Source organism: Coturnix japonica, chromosome 1, assembly GCF_001577835.2.
Source record: "Coturnix japonica isolate 7356 chromosome 1, Coturnix japonica 2.1, whole genome shotgun sequence".
In the NCBI taxonomy this organism is placed as follows: domain Eukaryota; kingdom Metazoa; phylum Chordata; class Aves; order Galliformes; family Phasianidae; genus Coturnix; species Coturnix japonica.
In genome coordinates this window covers 75,026,938-75,050,777 of record NC_029516.1, presented here as the reverse complement: position 1 = coordinate 75,050,777, position 23,840 = coordinate 75,026,938, and the positions used below count along the sequence as shown (strand labels likewise).

The following is a 23,840-nucleotide window of genomic DNA, read 5'->3' as shown; positions in this document are numbered from 1 at the left end:
TCGCCCCGCCGCCGGCTCCCATTGGCCGAGCCGCCGAGGGGCGGGAGCCGGCGCTGTATATGAAGGGGCGCGGCGGGCGGGGAGCGCGGCCGTTCCGTGCCCGGTGGGCTCCGCTCGTTTCTTCTTCGCCCGTCGCCGCCGCAGCCCGCGGTCCCGTCCCCCCGCCCCACCGGGCCGGCGCCGCGCGGCCGGGAGCCCTCACGTCCCCCCGAGCCCGGAGTAACGGCCGGAGCCCGTCCGACCCGACGTTCGCTTTCTCTCTTTCCTCTCTCTCGCCGCCCCCCGCCCGCTCGCCATGGCCCGCGGGAAGGCCAAGGACGGCGACGGCAACTGGAAGAAGTTCATCTGGAACTCGGAGAAGAAGGAGCTGCTCGGCCGCACCGGGGGCAGCTGGTGTGAGTGCGGGGCCGGGGGCGGCGGGCACCGCGGCGAGGAGCGCCACGCCTCCATCCCTCCTTCTCTCCCTGCCCTGCGGCGGGGCTGCGGCGGGGCCGGGGGCTGCGCGGCGGGCGGGCAGGTGGGGCGGGCAGGGGCGGGGCGGGGTGGGCCGACCTTGGAGAGGGCGCCTCGTCCTTGGGCCGCCTTACCCGGCATCGGCGCCGCGCCGCTTCTGCGGCTCTACCCTGGCCCTGCCGTAGCCAGGCTGCGGGCGGTGCGATGTTGGGAAGCGCTCCCCGTGCCTTCCCTGCGGCACGGCTGTGGCACGGCCCGCCAGGTGCCCGTGTCCGCTTCAGGGTCACTTGCTCTGCCTGCCCTGTGCCCGGCGACGTGCCGACCTGTTGCGGGCACCTTTCTCGTACGGTGCCATTTTCTCGTACGGTGCCATGTGCTTGGGCCTGGACCTGTGTGTTTTCTGAAAGCTTGACCTTTAAAGGTGCCTTTGGTGCTATGAGCATCCTGCCTGGGAAGCTGATTAAACGCGCTACCTCCCGGCACCGGCCCCTTTGATGTTCCAGAGCTCAAAGGCGTCGTTACACTGCAGACAACGGCGATAGTGTTTGGTTTGTTACAACAGCACCTCCTATGACCGTGCTCTGGAAAAAATGTCTAAACGCTTCTGACGTCACGGCCATTGGCTTTACGCTGCCTGGATACCAAAGAGTGTTTTTAACTCGTGGAGAACCGCGCTGTTGTACCAAGCTCTGCCCACCAGCCTTGGCTGTGGGACGCGCCAGGAGGACAAGAGGATGGAGTGCCCGCTCACCGCATCCATCAGCCTCCATTGCTGGCGGTTCCTCTGCTCCTGGTTCCTTAGCAGACGAGAAACAAAACCAGCCGGAGACAGCTGCGTTAATCAGGAGGCTGCTCCGATGATGGAGGCTTTTGTGTTGGGGCTCAGGAGAGGAGGAATACTTTCACCTGCTGCGTCCTCCCCTGCCCTTGTATCTGCTCACCTTGAGGCCTCCAAACAGGCTTCCTCTCCCTGGCCTGCAGCAAGGTCAGGGCACTGGGATCAAGTGCTCAGCGCCTGCTGCACTGCCTGGCTTGTCCCCGCGGCCGCATTAGCATACAGTTGCTTGGCATGGGCTGGCTTATCCTGCAGGCGGCCTGGTGATGCCTAGTACGGCGTGTTACTGTGCAGTTAATCAGTTGAGATAATCTCTGTAAACCAGTAACCGATACCCAGAGTATGAGCTGCGCTGGGTCCGAGGTTATTTTAGTCATCTCTGTTCAGACCAAAACTCAATTCAGTCTTTCATTATTACACAACTCTTTTTAATTGGCATCGGCGGCGCTGGGCTGCCCTTATAGATGCAAGTGGTCAAATACGGAGTGCTGTGATGCGAGTCCTTCCCTACATTTGAGATGGAGCATCGGTGATTATTTGTGCCCGATTCCTGCTCCTGTTCTTGGACAGAAGCCAGACTGTATTACTGGGGAAGGTTGGACTTTACCGGTGCTCATAAACCAGAATCTAATGGCTCCTTAAGATTCCCTGGAAGCAGCTTTGAGGCTCAGAGGAACATGGAATGGGTGTCCTTCAGAAACCTACTGTGTGCAGCCTGTCTCCTCTGCGCTGGGCTTGTGACCCACCAAAGCCTGTCACCTTGTGGTGGCATTGTTTGGCTGAGGGATCCATGGTAATGCAGAACTCATTTGAAGCTTTGTGCTTCAGAATACCGAGCCTTGGGGCTTGATTCATCTTTCCATTCCTCTCTTGCAGTTAAGATCCTCCTCTTCTATGTCATCTTCTACGGCTGCCTGGCAGGGATCTTCATCGGGACCATCCAAGTGATGTTGCTCACCGTCAGTGAATTTGAACCCAAGTACCAGGACCGTGTGGCACCCCCAGGTAACTGGATGGAGGCACGTGCCTGGCTGTGCAGACAGTTCTGGGGGCAGCTCAGTTACTCAGGAAGGAGGATGAAAACAGCATCTCCTTGCTGCAGTGTATATTGTGGGGGGGTGGGTATGTTCCAGGCCTTCTGTGAGCAGCACTGGCGCTTGAAGGCAGTCCTGTTAGAGCTCAGGCTTGCAGCACATCAGGTATTACTCCTGTCTGAGAGAAGCTTGAGCCTGGATTAATGCTCTCCCCTTAAACTGAAGCAATGGATTAAGGTTCAGACTTCACTTGGGAATGAGCTGTGCAAAGAGCTTGTGTTCGGATTCCTTTATAGCCACTGTATTCCCATGGGGGAAACGAGGGGGCAAAAGTAAAATGCTTGTCAGTGAAAGTGGGGAGGAGAAAGGGACAGTCCTAATTCTGGATGTGCTTACTGAATTGCATCGATTAATGCTAAGTTGGGAGCTCCGAGAGGCGACAGCAGCAGCAAATGTGGAGCGGGAGGGTCAGAGGTGAGTGGTGTCCCCTGATGCCCAGCTTTTCTCTGCTAGATCAAGTGGGGGTCTGCCCGAAATGCAGGTATCTGCTTGAGTTGTGCCCAGCCCGCCTCCTGTGGCTGCTGCCGCAGGGTCCCTGCTCTGCCTGCTGCCTCCTGCGGCAGCTCTGTGCGTGGGGGGAGCTGCGCAACTGCTGCCTTCCCGTATCGCGGATGACCTTGAGGCTGCTTGGCACTGGGGACGGTAATGATCTGTCTCCAGTTGCTCTGTGAAACAGCTTTTAATAACGGTGGTATTTAAGTGACAATTGTGAGGCTGATGGCTTGTGGCTACAGAAGCTGGCTCTGGTGTCACACGGCATCTTGCAGTGCTGCTGTCTGCAGGGCTGTGCCGTAACCGTTCCCTGCTCTGACAACGCAGGGAGCGCTGCCTGCGCCAGATGGTGTCAGTATCTCAGCAAAGAATCAGCTCTTTTTGGATAACTGCTTTTCCACCAACACTTTGAGAACGGAGAAAGGAGCTGCTGTCAGTGTGTGGCAGTTCCTAAGGTGCTGGGATAAGCGCTGCCTTCAGTGCTGACGCTGGTTGTTTCCACCTCTGCATTGGGCTGTGATGCCTGCAGTAAGGACTCCATAGTGCTGACACTGACCAGAGCTGTAGCTGCGTTTGAAAGACAAACATGGCTAATGGGGGATAGATAGTTCTTAAATGTGTTTTTCCTCAGTCGAAGCCCAGGCATGAAATAATGAGCAGAAAAGTGGATTTTGGGTCTCATCCAGATAGCTTTGCTGCTTAGTCTGGTGTCACCTAATTACTCATTCTAGGTAAACTGTTAGGATCACGGACTGCTGTTACATGGAGCTAATTGCAGAGCAACTCCGGAGTAAAATGTCTATGGAAGATTTCAGCCTGCGGGATGTTATTTGTCTCTTAATTACCTAATGCACCACTGCTCTGAGCTTTAGCTTTCCTTAACAAAAAAAGGGAAATGAATTTCAAGATGCTGGCTTAATGTGTGCTATAGGTATTGACACAGAGGAAGAAATAAAAAGGCTTTAAGGGATTTTCTGAGTTTGAAATGGGTTTATGGGACTGAAATCACGCCGTATAAGGAAATCCAACTCTTAGAACAAATGATGGTGTTCAGCCCAATAGAGAAGGTTTAAAGAACAGCTGGAATGGCATATGCACATCATTTAAAGGGAATATTACCCATGGAAAACACAGAGCCCTTTGCAGGGCATCATCTGATGGTTTTCTCCACGTGTGGACAGGTGAGGGGTAGCTCTTTCTGTGGTATCTGTTTGTTATCCTGCAGCATGACACCTCTTAGACCACACTGCATCAAAAAGCTTTCATAGAGACTGACCTAGAATGGGCTGCAGGAGTTGGCTGTCAGCATTTCCCATGTTCCTGTAGTATGCAGAGGTCTCCCTGCATTGCTGGCAGTTAGCACATATTCACTCACGTGCTTGAGGAGCATCTAACTCTTAATTTTCCATAGCCCTACAGCCTATGAACTACGTTTAAAAGGGGAAAAAAAAGTGTTACGCAATTCTAGTTCCTGTTTTTTGTATGGACAAGTTGCATGCTGGGTTTATATAGTGGCAGCTTGATAGGCCACAGATGTCCTGGGAAAGCTAGAAAACCTGGTTTTGTTCCTTTGTCCTTGAGCAAGACCCATTTTTTGATCCCATAATGGCTGGGCAGGGTGAATACTTGACTCTCCTTCAAGGTTAACAGGAGGAAGTGCTGTAGCAGCTGCTATAATGTCCTTCTAGTTCTGCAGTATGAAAGGTTCCTGACAGCGGCAGGAGATACAGGACATTGGGTTGAGTTAGTGATGTGGGAATATATCTGTAAAGTGCTGTTTGTAGCCAAATATCATTTATATGCTAATTGATTTGTGTGCTGAGCACAACGGGAATGTGATGCAGCTTTAGGGCAGCTGAGTACCACGCTTTCCATGGTGCTCTTCCCTCTTTTGCCCTGGGCTGGGAGCAGGGGCAGTGCGGTCACCTACTGCCCAGCCTTGCTGCTGTGGCAGTAAGCACAGTAGGCTTCCATGCATGCAGTGCCTCAGACTGCTTTAGCCACAGCTCTATACCCTGCTAGCAGGGAAGGGCTTCTTAAACTCAGAGTATTAAATGTATATATTTTTTTAAGTCCATTTTGTTTTTCCCCGGTGGAAATGGGGCTTTGTATCCTGCCATCTTGTGGCGCTCCTCCTGCAGACCATGGTGTGCCCTGCAGCTGCTGCAGGGGTAGGAGCCAGTGCTGCTCCTGCTTTGCAGTGGTAGCAGAAAGGAGGTGGCCTGTTCCACTTGGGAGAGCTCACGTCTCCGCCATGTTAAATGCTGCCTAGGCAGTGGCTGGTGGGAAAGGCTGCTCTGCTGCTCTGCTGTGTATTCTTTGCTCGGCTTATTCAGCTCAGATAGCAGCAGGGAGATGGAAGCCAGGGTGATAGGAAAGCCCCAAGGGGCCTGTACCACCTCCTGTTGAGTCACACTTCTGTTTCTGTCTCTTATCTCAGCACCTAAGCATGAAAAACATCTGAATCTCAAGCTCCGGGGACGCTGTCTGCCTCCAAGCCAAGCAGATTTACTGCATTTGTAGAAAACTTGCACCTGCTTTTTTACACTTCTGGGATGAGATAGAGGATGATTAGAGCTTGGAAGGGCATCAGTTAGCACGGAGGCTTTGAAAGCCCACCCTCACTTGAGTGTGTGGGGTGTGAAGTAGGACTGCTGTAGTGGTTGCTAAATTTGTCATCTGTGTCACCCAAGTAGTGTTTAGACTCATTCTGAACCACGGTGCTGGGAAATGAGCACTGCGTGATGAAGCAACTGTAGTTCCTCCAGGCTTGCACAACTGCTGTTATAGCAGCCCTGACCTACCGCTTCTAGTTTCTTCTCTCTCGCCTTCAGGACGGTGCTTTTTCTCAAGCGTTGTTCCTACAGCTTGGAGTGATGGAACGTGGAACGTTCAGTTGGAAATGAAACGGGTTAAAGTGCATTTGTAATCAGCAGCAGTGTTCTGGGGGTGGAACTGTGGCTGGAGAAGGAATTAGTGGCTTGTCAGACTTGTCTGGTTTGAGATATTTTAGTGCGTTTGGAGTTAGAAACCAGTGGAAGGTGGTATCTGTTACTGAGGTGAGGCACCATTCATCTCTTGTGCAGACAGTGTCAGTCAAGTGAAAGCAGTGATGTTACTGCCTCGCAATGCACTCTGAGGGCTATTGCAGAAGTAGTATGGCAGAATCAAAAGTGGTTTTGTCACTTTGTTTTGGAGATGAGCGCCTTGATGCTTCCATGTCATGAGCAGCAGCATCACCAGCTGTGACTGTGCTAATGACACGAGGTGACCTGTGGCACATGGATGTAATTGGAAAATGGAGAGAGAGAGTTTTGTTTGGACTTCTGGCCATGGGAACGCTCGAGGCTTCATTTCCATCTCCCACAGCCTGCTGATGAATGGCTTCCTCATGGGCATGAGTCCCTAAGAGCCTTATGTGGCCTTGTACTTCTTTATTGCCCATCAACAACTGGTAGGTAGCACTGGGATGTCTCAGCCCTTGTTCTGATGCTTGCTTCAGTTCTCCCAGTAGGGATGAGAAGCTCTGAGGTCACAGAATGTTTTGGAGAGGTTCACCCCTCTTGTCTTACAAAATCAGCATGTTCTTTTTAAACAGGGTTGCTCAGGAAGGGTTTTACCAATTGTGCCATTCTGGAAACAGCACTGAAGCTTTTGTTTTGAATGTGAATGTACAGGTGGCACAGAAGGGATAACAAGGAAATAAATGAGAGGCCTGTGCTTAGGGCTGTGTGTGCAGTCGGTCACATGCATGTGAGTACGGAAGTTGTGGTGGAAAGCACTGATAGGTTCTCAGTCAGCATCAGACACCTTTTGTCTTCACATAGGTTCCCTTGTTTGTCTCCAAAGTGGAAAGGCTGATCCCTGCTTTGTTCTTGCCCTGAACAAAGCAAGCCCCTGTGCCACCAAAGCGCAGCTCCCTGAAGTGCTGGGCCGATGGCAGCTGGGCTGTGCTATGGCCAGGAAGGGCTTTATCTTGGAGCTGCTGCTTGGGCTCTGGTCCTGCAAAGGTTTGCAGGATGGATCCTTTGGGCCGGGAGCCTGTTCTCCACGTCCTGTGGATGGGTGAAGGATTGGTGCTGGGCCATGTGTGCCAGTGGCCAGGCTCTCCTGGCAGTGAGCTCGGGGCTTTCACTGGGGCTGCAGGGCACGCTCTGCTCTCCACCCTCACTGTGCCTGCCTGGGGGGCTGTGAGCACGATAAAAAGCAAGTGGGGACTTCCTTGCTGCTAGCAGGCCTGAGTGAGCTAACAGCTCAACGGCGCGAGCAAAGCTTAGCAAGCCTGGCCGAGCTTTCCTCAGTATTGTATTTACTCACTCAACTGATAAGTGTAACTTGAACTCTGGAAGAGGCAGGTCCTGCGAGTCACTGAGAGTAACTCCGGACTCGCTGCTTCCTGGTGGATCAGTAACGTGAGGAGAGTTACCGGAATAGGCTGAAGTCCTTTACTAAAACTAAACACAAATTACTGTATGCATTTATAACCATTGGTAGGAGAAGAAAGCGAAGGATTGCTTGAAAAGGGGTTGAAAGCTCCTCTGACTTTGAGGAGTGAGACTTAATTCTGCTGCTGGAATGGTGAATTGTTTCTGAATATGTAACGCTGAGCCTGGGCAGCCTGTACCAAAGGGAGCTTGGAGAGGGCAAAGCTGCTTCCCAGAATAAAACCTGAAATCTCTTGCTGGGTGCCTCGCTATCTTCAGCCCCCAGGAGCTGCCTTTTGGGGAACAAAGCTCATCTTTGTCCCAGGTTACAAATTCCCCCTCAGCGGGTAGGGGCAGCGGTGAGCTGACCGAGCAGGAGCACAAGAGTGGCTTTAGGAAAATGGCTGGAGTCACAAAGTGCTGCCAGCTGGGACCAGCCTGCTGAGCTGCCCCAGCCTTGCACTGCAGAAACTTGCTGGCAACAGACCTCTGCTGAGATGTCAAAGGAAATGCTGCTCTCCTGCTCGTTTTTTTTGTTCTTGCTAAAATGAAGATGGCAAACTGAACAAAAGTCGAGACCTCAGTAATTACAGTGGCAGGCACAAAGGCAGCATGAATTCCAGCTCCCATTGCTTTAAATGTAAGCGTTAGCCATGCATCAGTGCATTCAATTAAAGCATGACCTAAACGTCACTCGAGAGCAGCTATTTCTAAGTCCCACACTGACAGGCAAAGGGCTTAGTGTTTTTCATCATCTACAGGCACTGCTTATATCTAGTCCATGCATTCTTTTTCTGCTTGTCCTCCTGAAGTCAAAACCAGAGCCAATCAGCCTTGAAGCATCTCTCTGGTGGAGCAGTGGTGTTTCTCAACTCAGCATTGCAGCTTTCCAGGTCACCCTGTGAGGTGTGCATGTGTAGGAGCCAGCGTCCCTGGGTGCTCATGGTGTGGCTGCTCTCAGGTACCGGCAGCTTCTCGCTGTTGTTGGGGAGGAGGCAGGGGCCTGCAGTTGGCTGTTTTTTGGGTTAAAAACCTTGACTTGTAGCCTTCCTTCTGGGCCTGTGATTTTATCTGTGTGGTGATGCAAACCTCGTGATGAATATTCCAGATGCTTGGTGAAAACTGGAGATAAGAGCCCTTCAGGACCCCCCTCTTTTATAGTGAGCTTACATTGTTTTCTGTGAGTTGTGAGGCCTGAAAAAGACACATTAGTAATACTGCTTTGTGTGCATAGCAATGCCTGCAGGCCGTGCAGCTCCTAAGTGTACTTAATGTTTTCTTCCTGATTTTGCTTTCCTTAGGACTGACTCAAATCCCCCAGGTACAAAAGACAGAAATTTCCTTTACTGTCTCCGATCCCAAAAGCTATGACCCGTATGTGAAGAATCTGGAGGCGTTCTTAAGCAAGTACAGCGCTGGTGAGCAGACTGACAACATCGTGTTTCAGGACTGTGGAGGTAAGTCCTGGTTATTACCTATACTTTGACCAGTTCCTCTGTCAGGTCCATCAGCATCAGAGGGTCAGTAGTGGCATTTTCTGCCTTCAGCTGTCCCTTCCTCCATGCCAGCACCACACTGATTGAGCTTTAACCAGCAGGCATTGGTTCCAGTTCTGTCAGCTGCTCATTTAAAGATGGGTTTGAACAGACTGGACCTGGCTGGGGATGTACCAGAAGCTTATTGCAAAGGTTATGTGGCTGGGGACTTGCAGATGGAGATTGCAGCTGATTCTACACAGCATATAGGACTGACCTTATAACTTCCCATGGCTTTCAGGGAGGTTTTACTGACACAGTGTCAGTAATGTCGGTGTAATTCTGCAAAACATCTGGAAGATATTAAGAGGGAAATGAGACAATCACCTCTTAATACACATGTTAAATCCCTCAGTTACAAAAAGGTAACGAAAAAATCTCTGTGCTATTGTATTGTCAGTGTTTGCTCTTGTGTAGCCTGTAAGAACTCCCATTTAGGCAGACAGCCCCACAAACTTGCTGGGCTGCAGCTGGGAACAGGCCTGTGCCACCAGCTTAGGAGATGGCATTGCCCATCTGGGTGAGTGGGAAATCCTAAGGGCACAGTGATGCAGAAATAGGGCTGATGAGAAGGAGGTCACGCTGCATGTGGTTGTTTTTCTGTTCCTCCCCTGTGATAGATGTACCTACGGATTACAAAGAGAGAGGACCATACAATGATGCCCAAGGTCAGAAGAAGGTCTGCAAGTTCAAACGTGAGTGGCTGGAGAACTGCTCTGGGCTACAGGATAACACCTTTGGCTACAAGGATGGCAAACCATGCATCCTCGTCAAGCTTAACAGAATTATCGGCTTCAAACCTAAGGCAAGTACCTCCTCCCTTTCCAACTGAAGCTACTGATGAGGGTACAGGTTTGCTGTGGGTCTGGAAAAGTCTTTCAACTTGTGCCTGCTTTTCTGTCTCTGTAGAGAGAGATCAGTATTAACCCTGTTCTGCAAAGGAGAGACTGTGAGACCATTGTATGTTCAGCTTTAAAAATGGTTTCATTAAAAAGCAACAGAAAATGCATGCTTCAGGTTCACAGCAAGTAGCCATGAGCTGTCACAGTGCAGACTCCTGCTCAACTCTAGTGACTTGCAGAGCCTGCTAACTGAATTACTCCAATGAGGTGTTTTCTTCAAGTGATTAAAAAAAAAACATGTTAACCCATGTGCTGCTGCATGACAGTCCCAGACCTACGGTGTCTGCAGTAGGATCAGCCAGTTGTGTTGTGCCTCAGACGCCTTCCCCAGGTGCTGCAGAGCTGCCTGCCTTGCTAAAACCATTTAGTTCAGTGCAGTAGTGCTACGTTAGGTATTAGACTATGCGTGGTAAACTACATCTGAGAGTCTGGTACAGCTCTCATGGCAAGAAAGACAAGGTGATCTCCGGGTTATTGAATGCAGCCTCAGAGAATCACCATGTGTTTCTGCTGCTCTGCTCCACGCTTGGTGCTGCACTGAGGCTGGTTTATGGCAACTGTTGAAGGAAATTCATCTGGGCAGGAACTGTTTTTACTCTAATTTTTTTCTCCAGTGCATTGAGAAGCCAAAAAGTTCTGCGAGAACTCAGAGCCAGAGTACAAGTTATCGAATAAGGCACGGTGCTCAACACACCGCTCCATCTCCTGGATGGGAAGCCATGCGCTAGTACATCAGGCTGGCTCAATAATGTGTTTGGAGGCTAACTTAGCTACAAAAGGAAGGCTGTCCTGTGCTACAGGAGATCAGTTGGATCTTGAATTATCTGATCCCAGCTGGAAACTGTGTGTGCAGGAGCTTCCCATGCTGGGTCTGTGGTGATTGTTGCAGGCTGCTGTAAGGTGCACAGTGTGATTGAGGGAGAGGACAGTTTGGTGTGCATTGAAGAGCAGGGTCTGGGCACTGTGTGACTTCAAATGTGTGTGGTCAGGTGGGCAACCTCCCAGCACTACATCTCCTGCCACTGTGTGACATGAGACTGCATGAAATGAAATAATTTGTAGGAGCAGATAGAAGCTTTACTTGTGTGCACTTCAGTGCTCACAGTTGTGTCATGCTGCCTTGTCCCATGAACCATCAGCGACAGCTACAGCTTCAGGAGCTGAGCCAGAGGGATTCCTGTTGGCTGTAGTTTGGTGCTGCTGAGCTCTGCTGTTGCAGTCAGTGAGGATGCATCATCCAGTGCGTTAACATTGCCCTCTTCTGGGTTTCTTCCAGGCGCCAGAAAATGAGAGTCTCCCCGCAGACCTTACAGGCAGATACAACCCCTTTCTCATCCCTGTCCACTGTGTTGCCAAGGTGAGTGAGATACAACAACAGAGAGGGGGGAAACTACAGGCAGAGTCCTTGTCCGGTGGTAACTGGCTCCTGCTGCCGTTCAGCAGGCAGTTGGGGTGGCTCTCACATGGGAGCTCTGCCCTCAGTAGTGGGAGCTTCTCAAGTGCCCTTAGTGATGAACAGCAGCAGTGCCCTCAGCAGGAGGGTGAGGTCAGAAGTGGCTGTAGGGCTGCTGAGTGTTGTACTGCAGTTCTTAGCAAGGATAGCTCTGGGGAGGAGTTACTTTGAATGCTAATACTGCTCAGAAGCAGCAGCAGAAGCTCTTTTTGTTGTTTGTTGAACCTAAGACAGTGGGTGGGTATGACGAGAAGCTGTGCTGACTTCTGAATGCACAAAGAAGTGGTTGAGTGAGTCTTTAAATAAATGAATGATACAAAGAAGTGCTTGCCCTGGCGACATGTGCTGGGAGGCACAGCCCTTTGGGCTGGGGCAGTCCTGGTGCTGTTAAAGTGAGGATAGCAGTCACCAAAGCGAGGGCACAGTACTGATAAAATAAACCAGACGTCATGAGAGAACACAGCTACAAAATGGGTGTTTTCATCTTGTGTTCTTTTTCCCCCATCTCAGAGGGAAGAAGACATGGACAAGATCGGCACGGTGGAGTACTACGGGATGGGTGGTTACCCAGGCTTTGCCCTGCAGTACTACCCATACTACGGCAAGCTCCTGCAGCCACAGTACCTGCAGCCACTGGTGGCGGTGCAGTTCACCAACCTGACCTACGACATAGAAGTGCGCGTGGAATGCAGGGCCTATGGGCAGAACATCCAGTACAGCGACAAAGACCGCTTCCAGGGACGCTTTGATATTAAATTTGACATAAAAAGCAGCTGATTGTAAGCACAACTCTCTCTCTCCCCCTCTTCCTCCTAGCCATTTAAAAAAGGTTTAAAAAAAAAAACACACAAAAAAAAAAAAGAACAAAAAAGAAAAACCTACTAGTCTTGAACAAACTGTCATACGTATGGGACCTACACGTAATCTATATGCTTTACACTAGCTTTCTGCATTTACTAGGTTAGAATGTAAACCAAGTGTAGCAATAGCGACAAATATTTATTCTACTGTAAATGACAAAAGAAAACAGAATTGAGCCTTGGGACATGCCCATTTTTACTGTAAATTATGATTCCATAACTGACTTGTAGTACAGCAGTGTTTCTGGCCCCTAAGTATTGCTGCCTTGTGTATTTTATTTAGTGTACAGTACTATAGGTGCATACTCTGGTCATTTTTCAAGCCATGTATCGTATCTGTTTTCTACTTCTTGTGAGCAAAGACTTCCGCTGTCCAAGGTGTAAATACTCAATGGGACTAGAACTGGCATGATACTTCTCATTACGTTGTTCCTTTGAAAAGAAAGGCCCACCCGCCAGGCTCTGTTGAGCAGCACTCCATCAGGCTTCTGCCCCTCCTGTGGTGTGAGGGTGTTCTGTTAGGAGGGGTGGCAGCTGAACTGACTTAAATAAGGTTAAGAGAACAGACCATTTGCGTTCCGTGCTTTGTTGCGAATGCTGTCTCTCTCTCTCTGCCTTTTCCCTCATCCTCCAGCGTGTCTGTGAGAGACCTGGGTCAGGCTATTGCCATCCTCAGCGATAGGCACAACTCTTTGCTTTGTATATTTTCCTCTTCTTTTTGTTTTATTTTCCTTCAGGAGGCATCGCACGCAGCGGTGCTAAATGTCTTTATTGAATGTTTTAACCATTTTCATGGTGGATGAATTTTATATTTATGCAGTTGTACAATTTTATTTTTTTTTTTCTTCTGCAAGGAAGTGTAATGTATGAAATAAACCAAAGTCACATGTTTGAAAAATAAATCTTTATTTTAAACTTTATAAAAAGCAATGCAGTACCCCATAGAATGGTGTTAAATGTTGTCTAAAGTGCAAAACTCTATGTTCTAACATGTAATACTAGCCAGGAGTACCGTGCTCTTGTTGATCTTGTATTTCAGTCAGGTTGACATATTGGACAAATAAATGAATGAACACTGCTGTGTGCCCGTGCCTTCTGCTTTGGGGGTGGGTTCAGTTGTCCAGGATCTTGAAGAAGTACTGCACCTGGTTCAGGAAATAAAAGACATCTTTCTCATTCCCAGCTGAGCTTTTGAGAGGGTTGAAATAGCCGTAGCATCCACTGTCATTGGCCATGAACTGCTGCTGCCACCTTTGAGCATATGCTGCAGGTGTGCTCTAGAACAAAGTGTTCCATGATGAAGTAGTGGCTTCTCTCTCTAAGCTAAGCTGCTCCCTCAGATGCTGCAGCAGAGTGTGTTACACAAACACCCATTTGAAAGGCTCAGCACTTTCATCTTTACTTCACATTCTCTGGGCCTGGGCTGCCAGCCACTGGGCAGTTAATGGTGCATCCTTAGTGTGAAACAGCCACCAGAGGTGAGTGCTACGGGAGAAGGGACTGCCTAAGTCACAGCAGCAGCAGGAGGGAGCTGCAGGGCAGAGAGCTGGGCTGGGTGCTGCACTGAGCACAGGGTGCTCCTGGCAGGGCAGCCCAGGGACTTGATGAGGTTTGACAGCCAATGCTCTGCTGGAGACACCATCATTTTATCCTGCATGAAGCAGACTGCCAGCAGAAGTTCTCAGTGCTAAAGTAACGAAACACTGATATCCCAAAGCAAGCGCTTGAAAAAGCCTTCGTAATTGGAATGCAGTATATTAGAAAAGCAGCCTGCTGAACTTTTGCTGTCTGCTAAGAGGACAAGCACAGCTACTGCGTACTACAGCATTGAGCATAAGCATCTGATCATCCCAAATGCAGAGCAGGTGACCACCATCAGCTGTCTGATGTGCTGCTGGGGCACAAGTAATCCTTGTTGGCACTGAAATCCTCCTCTGCAGGCAGGCCAAAGGCACAGCATTAAGAAGGAACACGCGGCCATTTGGCACCCAGTAGTCAGACGCTGTGATCAATCACAGGGTGCGTGGATCCCTGGATCCCGGTTTCCTTAGACACAGCCTCACCCCTACAATTCATGCACTACGTGCATGGCATTAGAGAGACACAAAGCTTTCATTTTCAGAGCACCAGGAGATAGCTAGATAATTTATCTCCTAATTTACCATGTAAGAGCAAAGTCCAAGCACAAACTACTAATAAAAATGATCTCTTATTCCAGGGTTTGGCCTAACATCGTAGAAACCTTAGAGCACCTGTGTGTCCTTCAGGGAGCACATCACAACACGGAGCATACGCCCTGATTAACATGCTATAAAATCATACAACTCCAAGCTCCTATCCTCAGCTCACACCCTGGCACCAACTCAGTGACCTCACATCCCCCATGCACGAGGTGCCCACACCTGCCAGCCTCCCACCCTGGGGACCAGTAGGTGCCACGACAGCCCCGCTACCAACAGGCAGCTCCTGGCCCCAGCCGCAGTGGGGTCAAAGGGCTTCAGGCTGTCCATTTTCTTCCTGGGTTCTTTTTGGTTTGTGTTGTGTTGCCTATGTAAAAGCTGCTCTGTTCAGGCTGCCTCTGCCTTACCGCCCAGCAGTACTTCACCCTATAAACCACCCACCCACCCCACATGAACACTTTGTTCCTTCTGCCAGGTTGGCACAACACCGTTAAGTACAACTATAACCATTAAAGTGAACTTTATCACCCACTGTGTTGATACAGGGCACCTGTGTTTCTGGGTTACAGAGAGAGATGCATAAAAATACTAACAAAAGGAATAGCAGAGCGACACATAGAATGACAGGCACCTTTAAGCCTGTGCCAGCTCTACCACTTACACAAATAAATACACAACAGCAACCAGTATTAACAGTGCCAAACACGAGAACTTTTGGTCTGGTTTCACCTACTTGGCCCCAAAGTCCATGCCAAAGCCCAGTGCTGCAGGAGCTGGGCTGAGCCATAGTGCTCACAAAGCTGTGGGCTGCACAGGCCCCATGGCTGTGAGAGGTGGGCAAACTATAGGCAAAGAAGCTCTGACAGCTTCCACCACTCCTTTGGATGGTCCCATCCCTCCGGGCTGCTGCAAGATGCTGAGCCAGTGCTCACTATCTGTCAGCACCAAAGGTGTTTGCTCTGACCCCTTGGGTCCTTCACTGCCCCTGACTTTTGGCATGCAACCCACCCAGGCCTGGCTGAAAGCCTTGGATTGCTTATGACCTACAGGAGACATCAGAACAAGCACGGCAGTTACGCGTTGTATAACGTGAAAATGAGGGCCACTATGTTCTCCTCATATATAATTATGATGTGGGTCAGCCGCCTCCCAGCGCCCATTAAAACCTATTAGCAGCTGAGACGGCTGTGGTACACGGAAGGCTCCTCACCCCAAGAACCTCACCCTTGGGAGAAGCGCCAGACAGCAGTGTAACAGCTGCCAGCTGTTGTGCTCACATGGCAAAGCACATGGCACTTTGCAGAGACCAGAACACCAAGCCCAAAGGCTTCAGCACCACCAACAGACAGGGGATGCCCTCCCATTCACAGGTCACAGCTCCAAGAGTTCAGTTAGAGAAGCACCAAGCCATCTCCTAAGGGGCTGGGAGGTACCCATACTGAGCCTCTGGCCAGGGTCAGGCTTTCCACAATGCCCAGCATTCCAGGAAATGCAGCCACTCTCATTCCCAGGGTTCAAACAGCATAAGCCACAGAAACAGCCTCTCAGCACACCTCAAGTTTGACCCAAGGCAAGATCAGCTCCCATGATCCACGCACACCTCCAGTTTCTTCACAGGATGCAGAGGCGGTAGGGGAATTCACCTCTGCACACACCAGACTGGTCTGAAACCAACTGAATCCATCCCATGACCTTCAAACAATGCTGATATTCAGGTGTGCTCACTCCTTCCCAGGGATGGAAGAGGATTAAATTTAAGATTGGCTCGCTCTTCGCAAATCCCAGGAACCACCTACCTGCTTTACAGCATACCGCTATGCCTGCTCCAGTTCCTGCTCAGGGACTAATAACAATAACGTTCAGGAAGTAATAACAGGGATGAATAACCGTGACTTTCTGGCTCTGACCTTACAAACTGCTTCACCCAGGAGGAGCTGAGAGCTGCTTCAGTTCCCTGAAGGTTTGCTTCCATCACACGCGTATATTGCACAACTCACTCTGATGGGGTCGGCCGCTCCCGCTGGAGGCTTCCAAATGTTACCGCAACGTTTCAGTAGTTAATAAGGAAGGTAATAATGAAATCCAGTCTAATGCCCTGGCAGAGCGCAAGCAATTATCGTTTGAACAACGTGCGCATAGAGAGCCAGACAAAATCAGAAGAAAAAAAGAAAGAAATCAAGTGAGGCATCCAAACCCAGGACACAGTGCAGGCACAAAACGCCCTTAAGATTTCAAGCACAAGTGGTGCAGACACAACTAACCCTTCTTTTACTCAATAAACAAAGCAAAAAAGCAGAGCTGATGACAGGTGTTGGCCAAGCATGGCTTGGCTCAATAATGACACAGAATGACAGAATGGTTTGGGTTGGAAGAGACCTCAAAGACTGGGTGTTTCCAACCCCCTGCTGTGGGCAGGGCTGCCCCCCACCAGCTCAGATTGCTCACAGCCCCATCCAACCTGGCCTTCAGCACCTCCAGAGATGGGGCACCCACAGCTTCTCTGGGCAACTGTGGCAGGGCCTCACTGCCAAGTAAAAAATGTCTTCCTTATGCCTAATATACATCTGCCCTCTTTTAGTTTAAAAATGTTAGTCCTTGTCCTATCACTACAATCCCTGACAAAAAGCGCTGCTTCATCTTTCCTGCAGCCCCTTTTAGGTTCTGGAAGGCCATGGTTCATTCACACTGACCCTTCGGTGGGCAGTTCTGGACAAATAATATTAGACTGATGAGGAGACACATCAGTAAAAAACATGCTGAGATCACAGATTCAATTCACATCCATCATTCGAAACATGCCAGCAGTTTCAGTCCTTCTTCATCACTGCTAAATCAGAACTGGCAGACAGGAGACGGAAAGCTTTTTCATCCCTGTATTAATTTAGAGCCACCAGCCATCTCAGTGCCTTTCAAGAAGCCAGACACTCATCAGTACCCTCTCCATGAAACCACCATGAAACTGCACCTTCTTGACTCAGTGAAGGTATCCAGCAACATGATCCAGGGGGATGTTTGCTGACCTCAATTTACAGCATCACTAAAAAGTACCACTCTCCCAAAACACTCAAGTCTTATAATTTTTACAGGTTATTTCACCTTGAGGTCACTAGTTTGTTTTAAAGATCAGCAGAAACTTGGAGCCTCTAGTGCATCCCTGGAGGCATTCAAGGCCAGGTTGGATGGGGCCCTGGGCAGCCTGAGCTGGTGGGTGGCAGCCCTGCACAGGGCACAGGGTTGGAACTGGGGTGGGGTGCAAGGTCCCTTCCAACCCAACCATTCTGTGATTCTATGATTTGCTAATGCCTAAAAAGCCTTTCAGCTACACTCCACTCAGCTCTTCCCTAGGCTGTTAGGTTAACACACTCAAAACATGCAGATTCCTACCATCTTTCCAGGCAAAAGCAGTGTAGGAATGAAAGCTGTTGTCGAAGAAGAGGGTCTAATTCACTGACCATAACGAATTATTTTCACACATACACCTGAAGAGAATTTAATCCTAGAAAGTTTGTTCAAATCGGAAGTTACTCACATCCACCTCTCTCTAAGGCATCAAGCACTGCAAAGCCTTGTAAACAGCTGTCCCTCCTCCTGTTTATATGCTCCCTTCAAGCACTGGAAGGCCACAATGAGGTCTCCCCAGAGCCTTCTCCAAGCTAAACAAGCCCAGTTCACTCAACCTTTCCTCATAGGAGCTCGTTTCAAGTCTCAGCGACCCTCTCTGATTACAGAACTCTTGCCACGGGCTGAGCCCTGAGCTGACCACACTCCTGTTCAACAGCTGAACTGTATATGACAACTGCCACAGGAAGCCCTCAGTTCCCAGATTACAGTCAGATATTCTCAGCACTGTGTCCCTCCCCAACACAAGAGCAACAAATGCCACTCAGATCAACACAGGGAAACTTGCCCACAAAGCCATAAGATACACTTGTAGATAGATCATTCTCCATCTATATGCCAATGCACTTAAGAATCAAAGAGGAAGAAGGAAAATTTTACTCTGGCTGGTGACTTTAAGGAGCCCATGATAACAGCCAATATCCTTACAGGGGTTCACCACCATTTTGCTCATCCTGCTCTGCATTTGCACAGCTGCCAGCACAGGGTTATCACACAAGGCCTGAGCCCTCGGTATTACCATAACAGAACACAAAACCAATACGAGCATGGCACTACACTTTGAGAAACTGGATATTATTAACTGTGCAAGAAGAATTGGTTTATAGAGCTCTATTACTCTTAAGACTGTCCATGTTGTTAGCGTCTACGCTAGACAGAAAAACACATGTTCACAGTGTTCTGTCCAGATTAACACAAGTTTGGCTTCGTTCCCTACCCTCTGTGCTTCACATAAATTTCAACACACGCATGCAGATGAATGGCTTCAATTATTTTCCCAATTACAGCTAGTATTCAGTGGTCAGTCACAGAGAAAAAAAGGGGTTGCCCAATACAGAAAGTGCAAATACAGCTGATCATTTGCCTACCTTGCCTCTGAGGCAGAGCTGGGACGTGCAGCTAGATGAGGTCAGGAATAGGAATGCATGTAAAAATATATTTGCATCACACAGCTGTGTGCCACAGCAAAACAGCACTGCTATTACAACTAGAAAAGGTGAAGGACTCTGTGCTTAAGAAATCAAAGGAGATTCTGAGCTCCTATGTAACAGTGCCCACTTACTGCTTTTGCTGTAGAAAGCAAGTTTTTTCCTGTTCTTGCTTTAGTCTGCCAAAAGAGCCATTAAGCTGCGGCTTAATTGCTGTTGTTTCAGGTAGAGGAACATGGAGGGATAGAGGAAACAGGGCCTAGGTTTGGGGGTTCAAAATGTGGGAACAAAGGTAGCAGCTGACTCAAAGCTACAAACTAGGCCTCAGATGAGTTACGAAGAAGCATCATGCCTCCTCTCTGCCTTGACCTCCCCTCCACAAAATGACCTTGCTCAGCACAATACAGACAGGTGCCAACATTCCAGCGCACACAGGTTACCCTTCAGGAGAAGGTGAGACTCAAAGAGCTGCTTGATTGACACTCGCTGGCTGCTCCTCTCTAACACTCAAAGAGCTCCTGGCAGAATGAGGAGGAACCAGACCTTGCATCTCACCCACAAGAGGAAGCACAAGGGCTGAACTATTTCACTACTCTGTTTAAACAAGACTCTAATTTAGTTTGCCTGTCTGGCCCACAAACTTAATAATTATACAACTGATGTTCAAAATTAGACTGCAAGTGACCCAGTATCATCATTTAAAAAGAAAGAAAACAAAAGATTATTACCAATGTGCTCAAAATCCATCCCTCTATTGTTGTTTTACATTATCCTTTCTCTACAAATCAAGATCTAGTGAGCACAATGGTGACGGGTGGATGGTTGAACTAGATGATTTTAGAGGTCCTTCCTAATTCTTCGTAAGAATAAGCATATGCAAAAAGCTTACTTAATTCTCTGTACAACTGCATATACAGCCTCGGGAAATGTTTGGAGACAGAATTCCAGTGCTGACATTCTCTGATATGCAAAAACACCACCAAATGAGAAGAAGTTTTCCTACATTCCAGATTCTTTCCAACCTGTTCCAGCAGCTGTTAAAAAAAGTGTCAAGAAGTTAAAATGGTGAAGCACTTGGAATCATAAGAAGCATTACCTGACAATGCTCGCTATAGAGCAGAGAGACTGAAATTTCCAACCGAGGCCTGAAATAGCCATTGCTTTGATGAAAACTTGCAAAAAAATTAGAAACAACAACAATCAAACCTTCCAATTTTTCATTTCTGTTCACTGGAGATGATTAAAAGCACCTTACACTGGATTATGCAGCTCAGTGTGAGCCCCTAATAAAAGGCTTCATTGCAAAACTGCCGTATGACTGAGTGAAACAATGGCTGCTTTATTAATATTTTAAAGGCTCCCGAGGGAAATGCTGTACAGCTGAAATGCCCTCAGTGAAAGGTTCATTGCCATGCTATGCACTTCTGCTGTGTAATGTTTTACAAGCCACGCTACCCTGTGAATGGAGAGAGTTAGTTCTCAGCTGGTAGAGGCAGCTTGCATAATGCCAGACAAGTTAATCGGTAACAAGCAATGCAGGAGACCTTTGTTCAGAATGTGACACACACGAATTCCACACTAAGCACATTGACGCCTCTGAGAGTTACTCATTGACATGCTGTATTAAATGGCTTGGACTATACCTCGGTGCACCTACAGATGAGTTTAACAGAACTCCATCCCTCCGATCTCTTCTGTCCTAAACCACTGTGTTACAACCTAAAGGCAGCCATCAGCTCACGGCTGGTTCAACAGCATTTCCACCCTGCGGTGCGTTCACACATAGAGACAGTGGCAGTGAGGAGGAAGGAAGGAGTAAGCAGGAAAAAGGCGGGTTGGCAGGGAGCAAGAGTGGTCCTGTAACAGGACTCTGTGCTGACGGAAATCGTTATGGGAAGCATTTGTCATGTCCCCCTGCTGCAAGGTGAGTGCCTCCTCATTCACTCTGATAGCTCATGAGGTCAGCTTGCTCTTCCCAGACTCCTTGAATAAATGCAAAGGGAAAGCAGGAACAAGGCATGGTTTCTCATGGCACTGCTTGGAACACCAGACCAAGGTACAGCTGGATTCTAGCAGGTGGAATGAATGCCGCATCATAACCCAAGGGCAGCTCTTAACCCTTCAGAGCACTTAGTTAATGCAGAGCCTAACAAAAGCAATGCTGGTTTGCATCACCCACAGCACTAGTGTGGACTAAGCTCAGCCAGATGAACTGGCCCATCCTGTCATTGCTTATTGCCTATCATTGCCTCCCACTGTCCTGAGGCTGGATTCAGCCAGCTGAACTTCCTGGTGCCAGAATGTGGACAAGTCTGTCCTCTAGGTCTCTGCCTGTAGTCTGTGCAGCTGGCTGATACCACGTGTTTGTTTAGAAACAGCCAGCCAGCCTCACTGGCAGGGGAAGAGCTTCCAGCAGTACAGACTACCTGCACAACTGACTTTTAAAGTAATGAGGAAAAACGTCACACATTTTGATGTAGAATAATGGAATTGGAGGTTGCAAGGGACCTCAAAGCCCACCTGGTTCCAGCCCCTGCCATGGGCAGAGCTGCCACTCACCAGCTCAGGCTGCCCAGGGCCCCATCCAAGCCGGCCTTGAATGCCTCCAGGGATGGGGTACCCACAGCTTCTCTAGACAGCCTATTCAAAAAGAAACCAATAGACCAACCAACCAAAAAAAATCATCTCTCAAAAGGCAAACAAATCCCATTCTTCTTGATAACAGCAAAACCACCCCCACCCAATAGGTTATTTTCATATCTGTGGAAGCCACAAATAGCTCGGAGGTAAGGGAGAAGGGCAGAAGATGATCCTGGAGGAGGTTCTCACTACTGCCTGTCTGGAAGGCTGCCTGTGACACTGAAAGCTGACCCATCTGCCTCCACAGTCCCCCGAAGGCAATGCCTGATGGCAACTGGCAGCCACACAGAAACACATGCACCCTCCAAGAGGAGTCAATGGAAAGAGCGTCCATAGATGCAGGCACAAGGCCAAGAAGAAGGCTGGCACATTCTCCCTAAAAACTGGCTTGACACCTCCGTCCATTCTACTGTTTCATACATAGCCTAGAAGACACAGAGTCCCACAGCAAATGCCGTGTTATCATTCACTAGAAGAATTAGTCATCTAACAACATATCTCCCTCAGCAAAAGCAATGTTATCCCGTCCTGAACTCATCCACAGAGGGACATAGTTTAGTGGGGAAATATTGTTGGTAGGTGAACAGCTGGACTAGACGATCCTGGAGGCCTTTCCCAACCTCAGTGATTCTGCTTTGAACTATTTTGTTGCTTATCTCGCTTACAGCAGCATCCTCTGCCTATAAATACATATATAAACATATGACTACTAAGCATTTTTCAACAGTGCAGAGAAGCTGCAGGAGACTGACCCTGCCCAAACACCATGACATGGGAACACAGGGCTTGTGGGGACAGCTCAGATATGGCAGGTTGCACCTCAGTGGACAGACCTTTCAGACAGCCCACAGCTGGGGTAACCTATAGTCCCTAGTGTCTGGCTACGGTGCAAATGCCCTTAAGGAACCACTCACAAAAATACCTTGAACTGCATGATATGGGTAAAAATTTACAGGCAGAGCATGACAAAAGCTAGAAATACTGGTTTTGTAATAACAACAGGCTTAGGATAGCAGCTTTTTAATGGCTGCAGATGATGCGGATTCCTGCATAATCTGGAAGGTGTTCTGCCACCTGGAGCCGCAAGGAACTGAGGTGTGTGCACAGCACCACCTCCTGTAGAAAGCTGTACTCACTGTATTTCCAGTGATGTGAGATTTTCACAGCATGACTTTTTAATTTCCCTTCATTCTCTAAGGGGGCACATCAATCGTGAGGTCTGGTAGCCACAAAGTGTTCTGGAGTGCTTCAACTAAGCACAGACCAGGAATGACTAATTTCAAGGAACCCTGTTTGTCCACGGAATGCTGATTCATTGGATCTGATGGTTTGCCAACACACCTATCACACCTATTTCAACAGCACTTTCACCAGAAACATTTCTCGGGTCCAAGATGGTGAGCTGAGCCAGAGCAATCTTGCACTGTGTGCACACGAATGAAACAGATACAAAACCGTCTCTGGTGTGTTGGCTCAGATTCAGAAGAAAATGTGAATCCAGGTGAGCACTGTAACTGTCCGACTGGTTGAAAACCGAAACAAAACCTGCCAAGATGTAGACAGGCACCTGCTTTCCATATGGGAAACAAATGACAAACGCCTGCTCTGAATGAATATTCTTAGCAACATTATCAATTGACCTGAAAATTAAATAAAAAAACCCAAGGTTTTAGCCATTACCTGTGAAACTCCAACATTTCATAAGCACTCCATGTCTGAAAGCATTATTTCCTTACTTCCTCCTTTGTCTCCTCTCCCCATTCAAATGGGAGAGCTGTGAAAACGAACTGTTCCGAGCTATTTGTGTCTATATGTTGTCACTTGTGACAATACATTTTGTACTGATACAAGGACACACAAGTACAAGAAATCAATAAAAAAAGTGCCCTGCCCAGTAAGTCAAAGTGCTCTTCTAAGTGGCTTCAGGGCTCACTCCTCCTGTATCAGCATACTAATAAAAACATTAGCTGCTAGAGCTTTACAACTGAAAATACACTGGTTTTTCCACATGGCCAGTTATATTTCAGACTCACTGCATCACCCCTCATCTGCGGAGCCCGAGTGAGTTATTCATTAACTCTCTGATATGTTTCTGCCACTGCCCTAAACGTGAAGTAGATCGTAGAACAAAGACAGGACTTAAGGGTCAAATGAGTGGGAGCGAGCGCTGCTGTTTGGTTTTCAGGGTTGGGCTTGTTTGTTTGTTTGGTTTTTAGATTAAAAAGTGAATGTTCCTTTTTCTAGGTCCGTGGAAAAGAGGACTAACACAAAACACTGGAAAACTACTGCACTACATGAATGAGATATACTGCTCAAAAGCTAAGTGTGTAAGCTGACTCTTAGTTAATCAGCCGTTGTTCCTGCGTGTTGTTCCCTTTCCTCCCCCAGTATATGTCTTTCTTGATCATGATCTCGGGGAGAAAGT

The 23,840-nt window shown here is 48.7% G+C and overlaps 2 protein-coding genes across 7 annotated transcripts in view; one reads left to right on the top strand and one right to left on the bottom strand.

Annotated features, from left to right (window-relative positions):
* NME7 (NME/NM23 family member 7) overlaps nucleotides 1–23,840 on the bottom strand; it is a 140,699-nt gene that overhangs the window by 49,783 nt on the left and 67,076 nt on the right. Inside the window, exon 12 of one of the 6 annotated variants that reach the window (XM_015875325.1) lies at nucleotides 12,882–13,193. The exons of the other annotated variants lie outside the window; for them this stretch is intronic. Coding sequence (XP_015730811.1) covers nucleotides 13,161–13,193 — 33 coding nt within the window. The 3' untranslated portion in view covers nucleotides 12,882–13,160. Of the gene's footprint in view, nucleotides 1–12,881; nucleotides 13,194–23,840 lie in introns of those variants that run through there. 6 annotated transcript variants of the gene reach the window in all.
* On the top strand, nucleotides 79–13,126 carry ATP1B1 (ATPase Na+/K+ transporting subunit beta 1). The gene is made up of 6 exons (XM_015875367.2): nucleotides 79–395; nucleotides 2,165–2,293; nucleotides 8,600–8,755; nucleotides 9,454–9,638; nucleotides 11,012–11,092; nucleotides 11,699–13,126. The coding sequence occupies exons 1-6, from the start codon at nucleotides 296–298 to the stop codon at nucleotides 11,963–11,965; spliced, it is 918 nt and encodes a 305-aa protein (XP_015730853.1). The 5' UTR covers nucleotides 79–295; the 3' UTR covers nucleotides 11,966–13,126.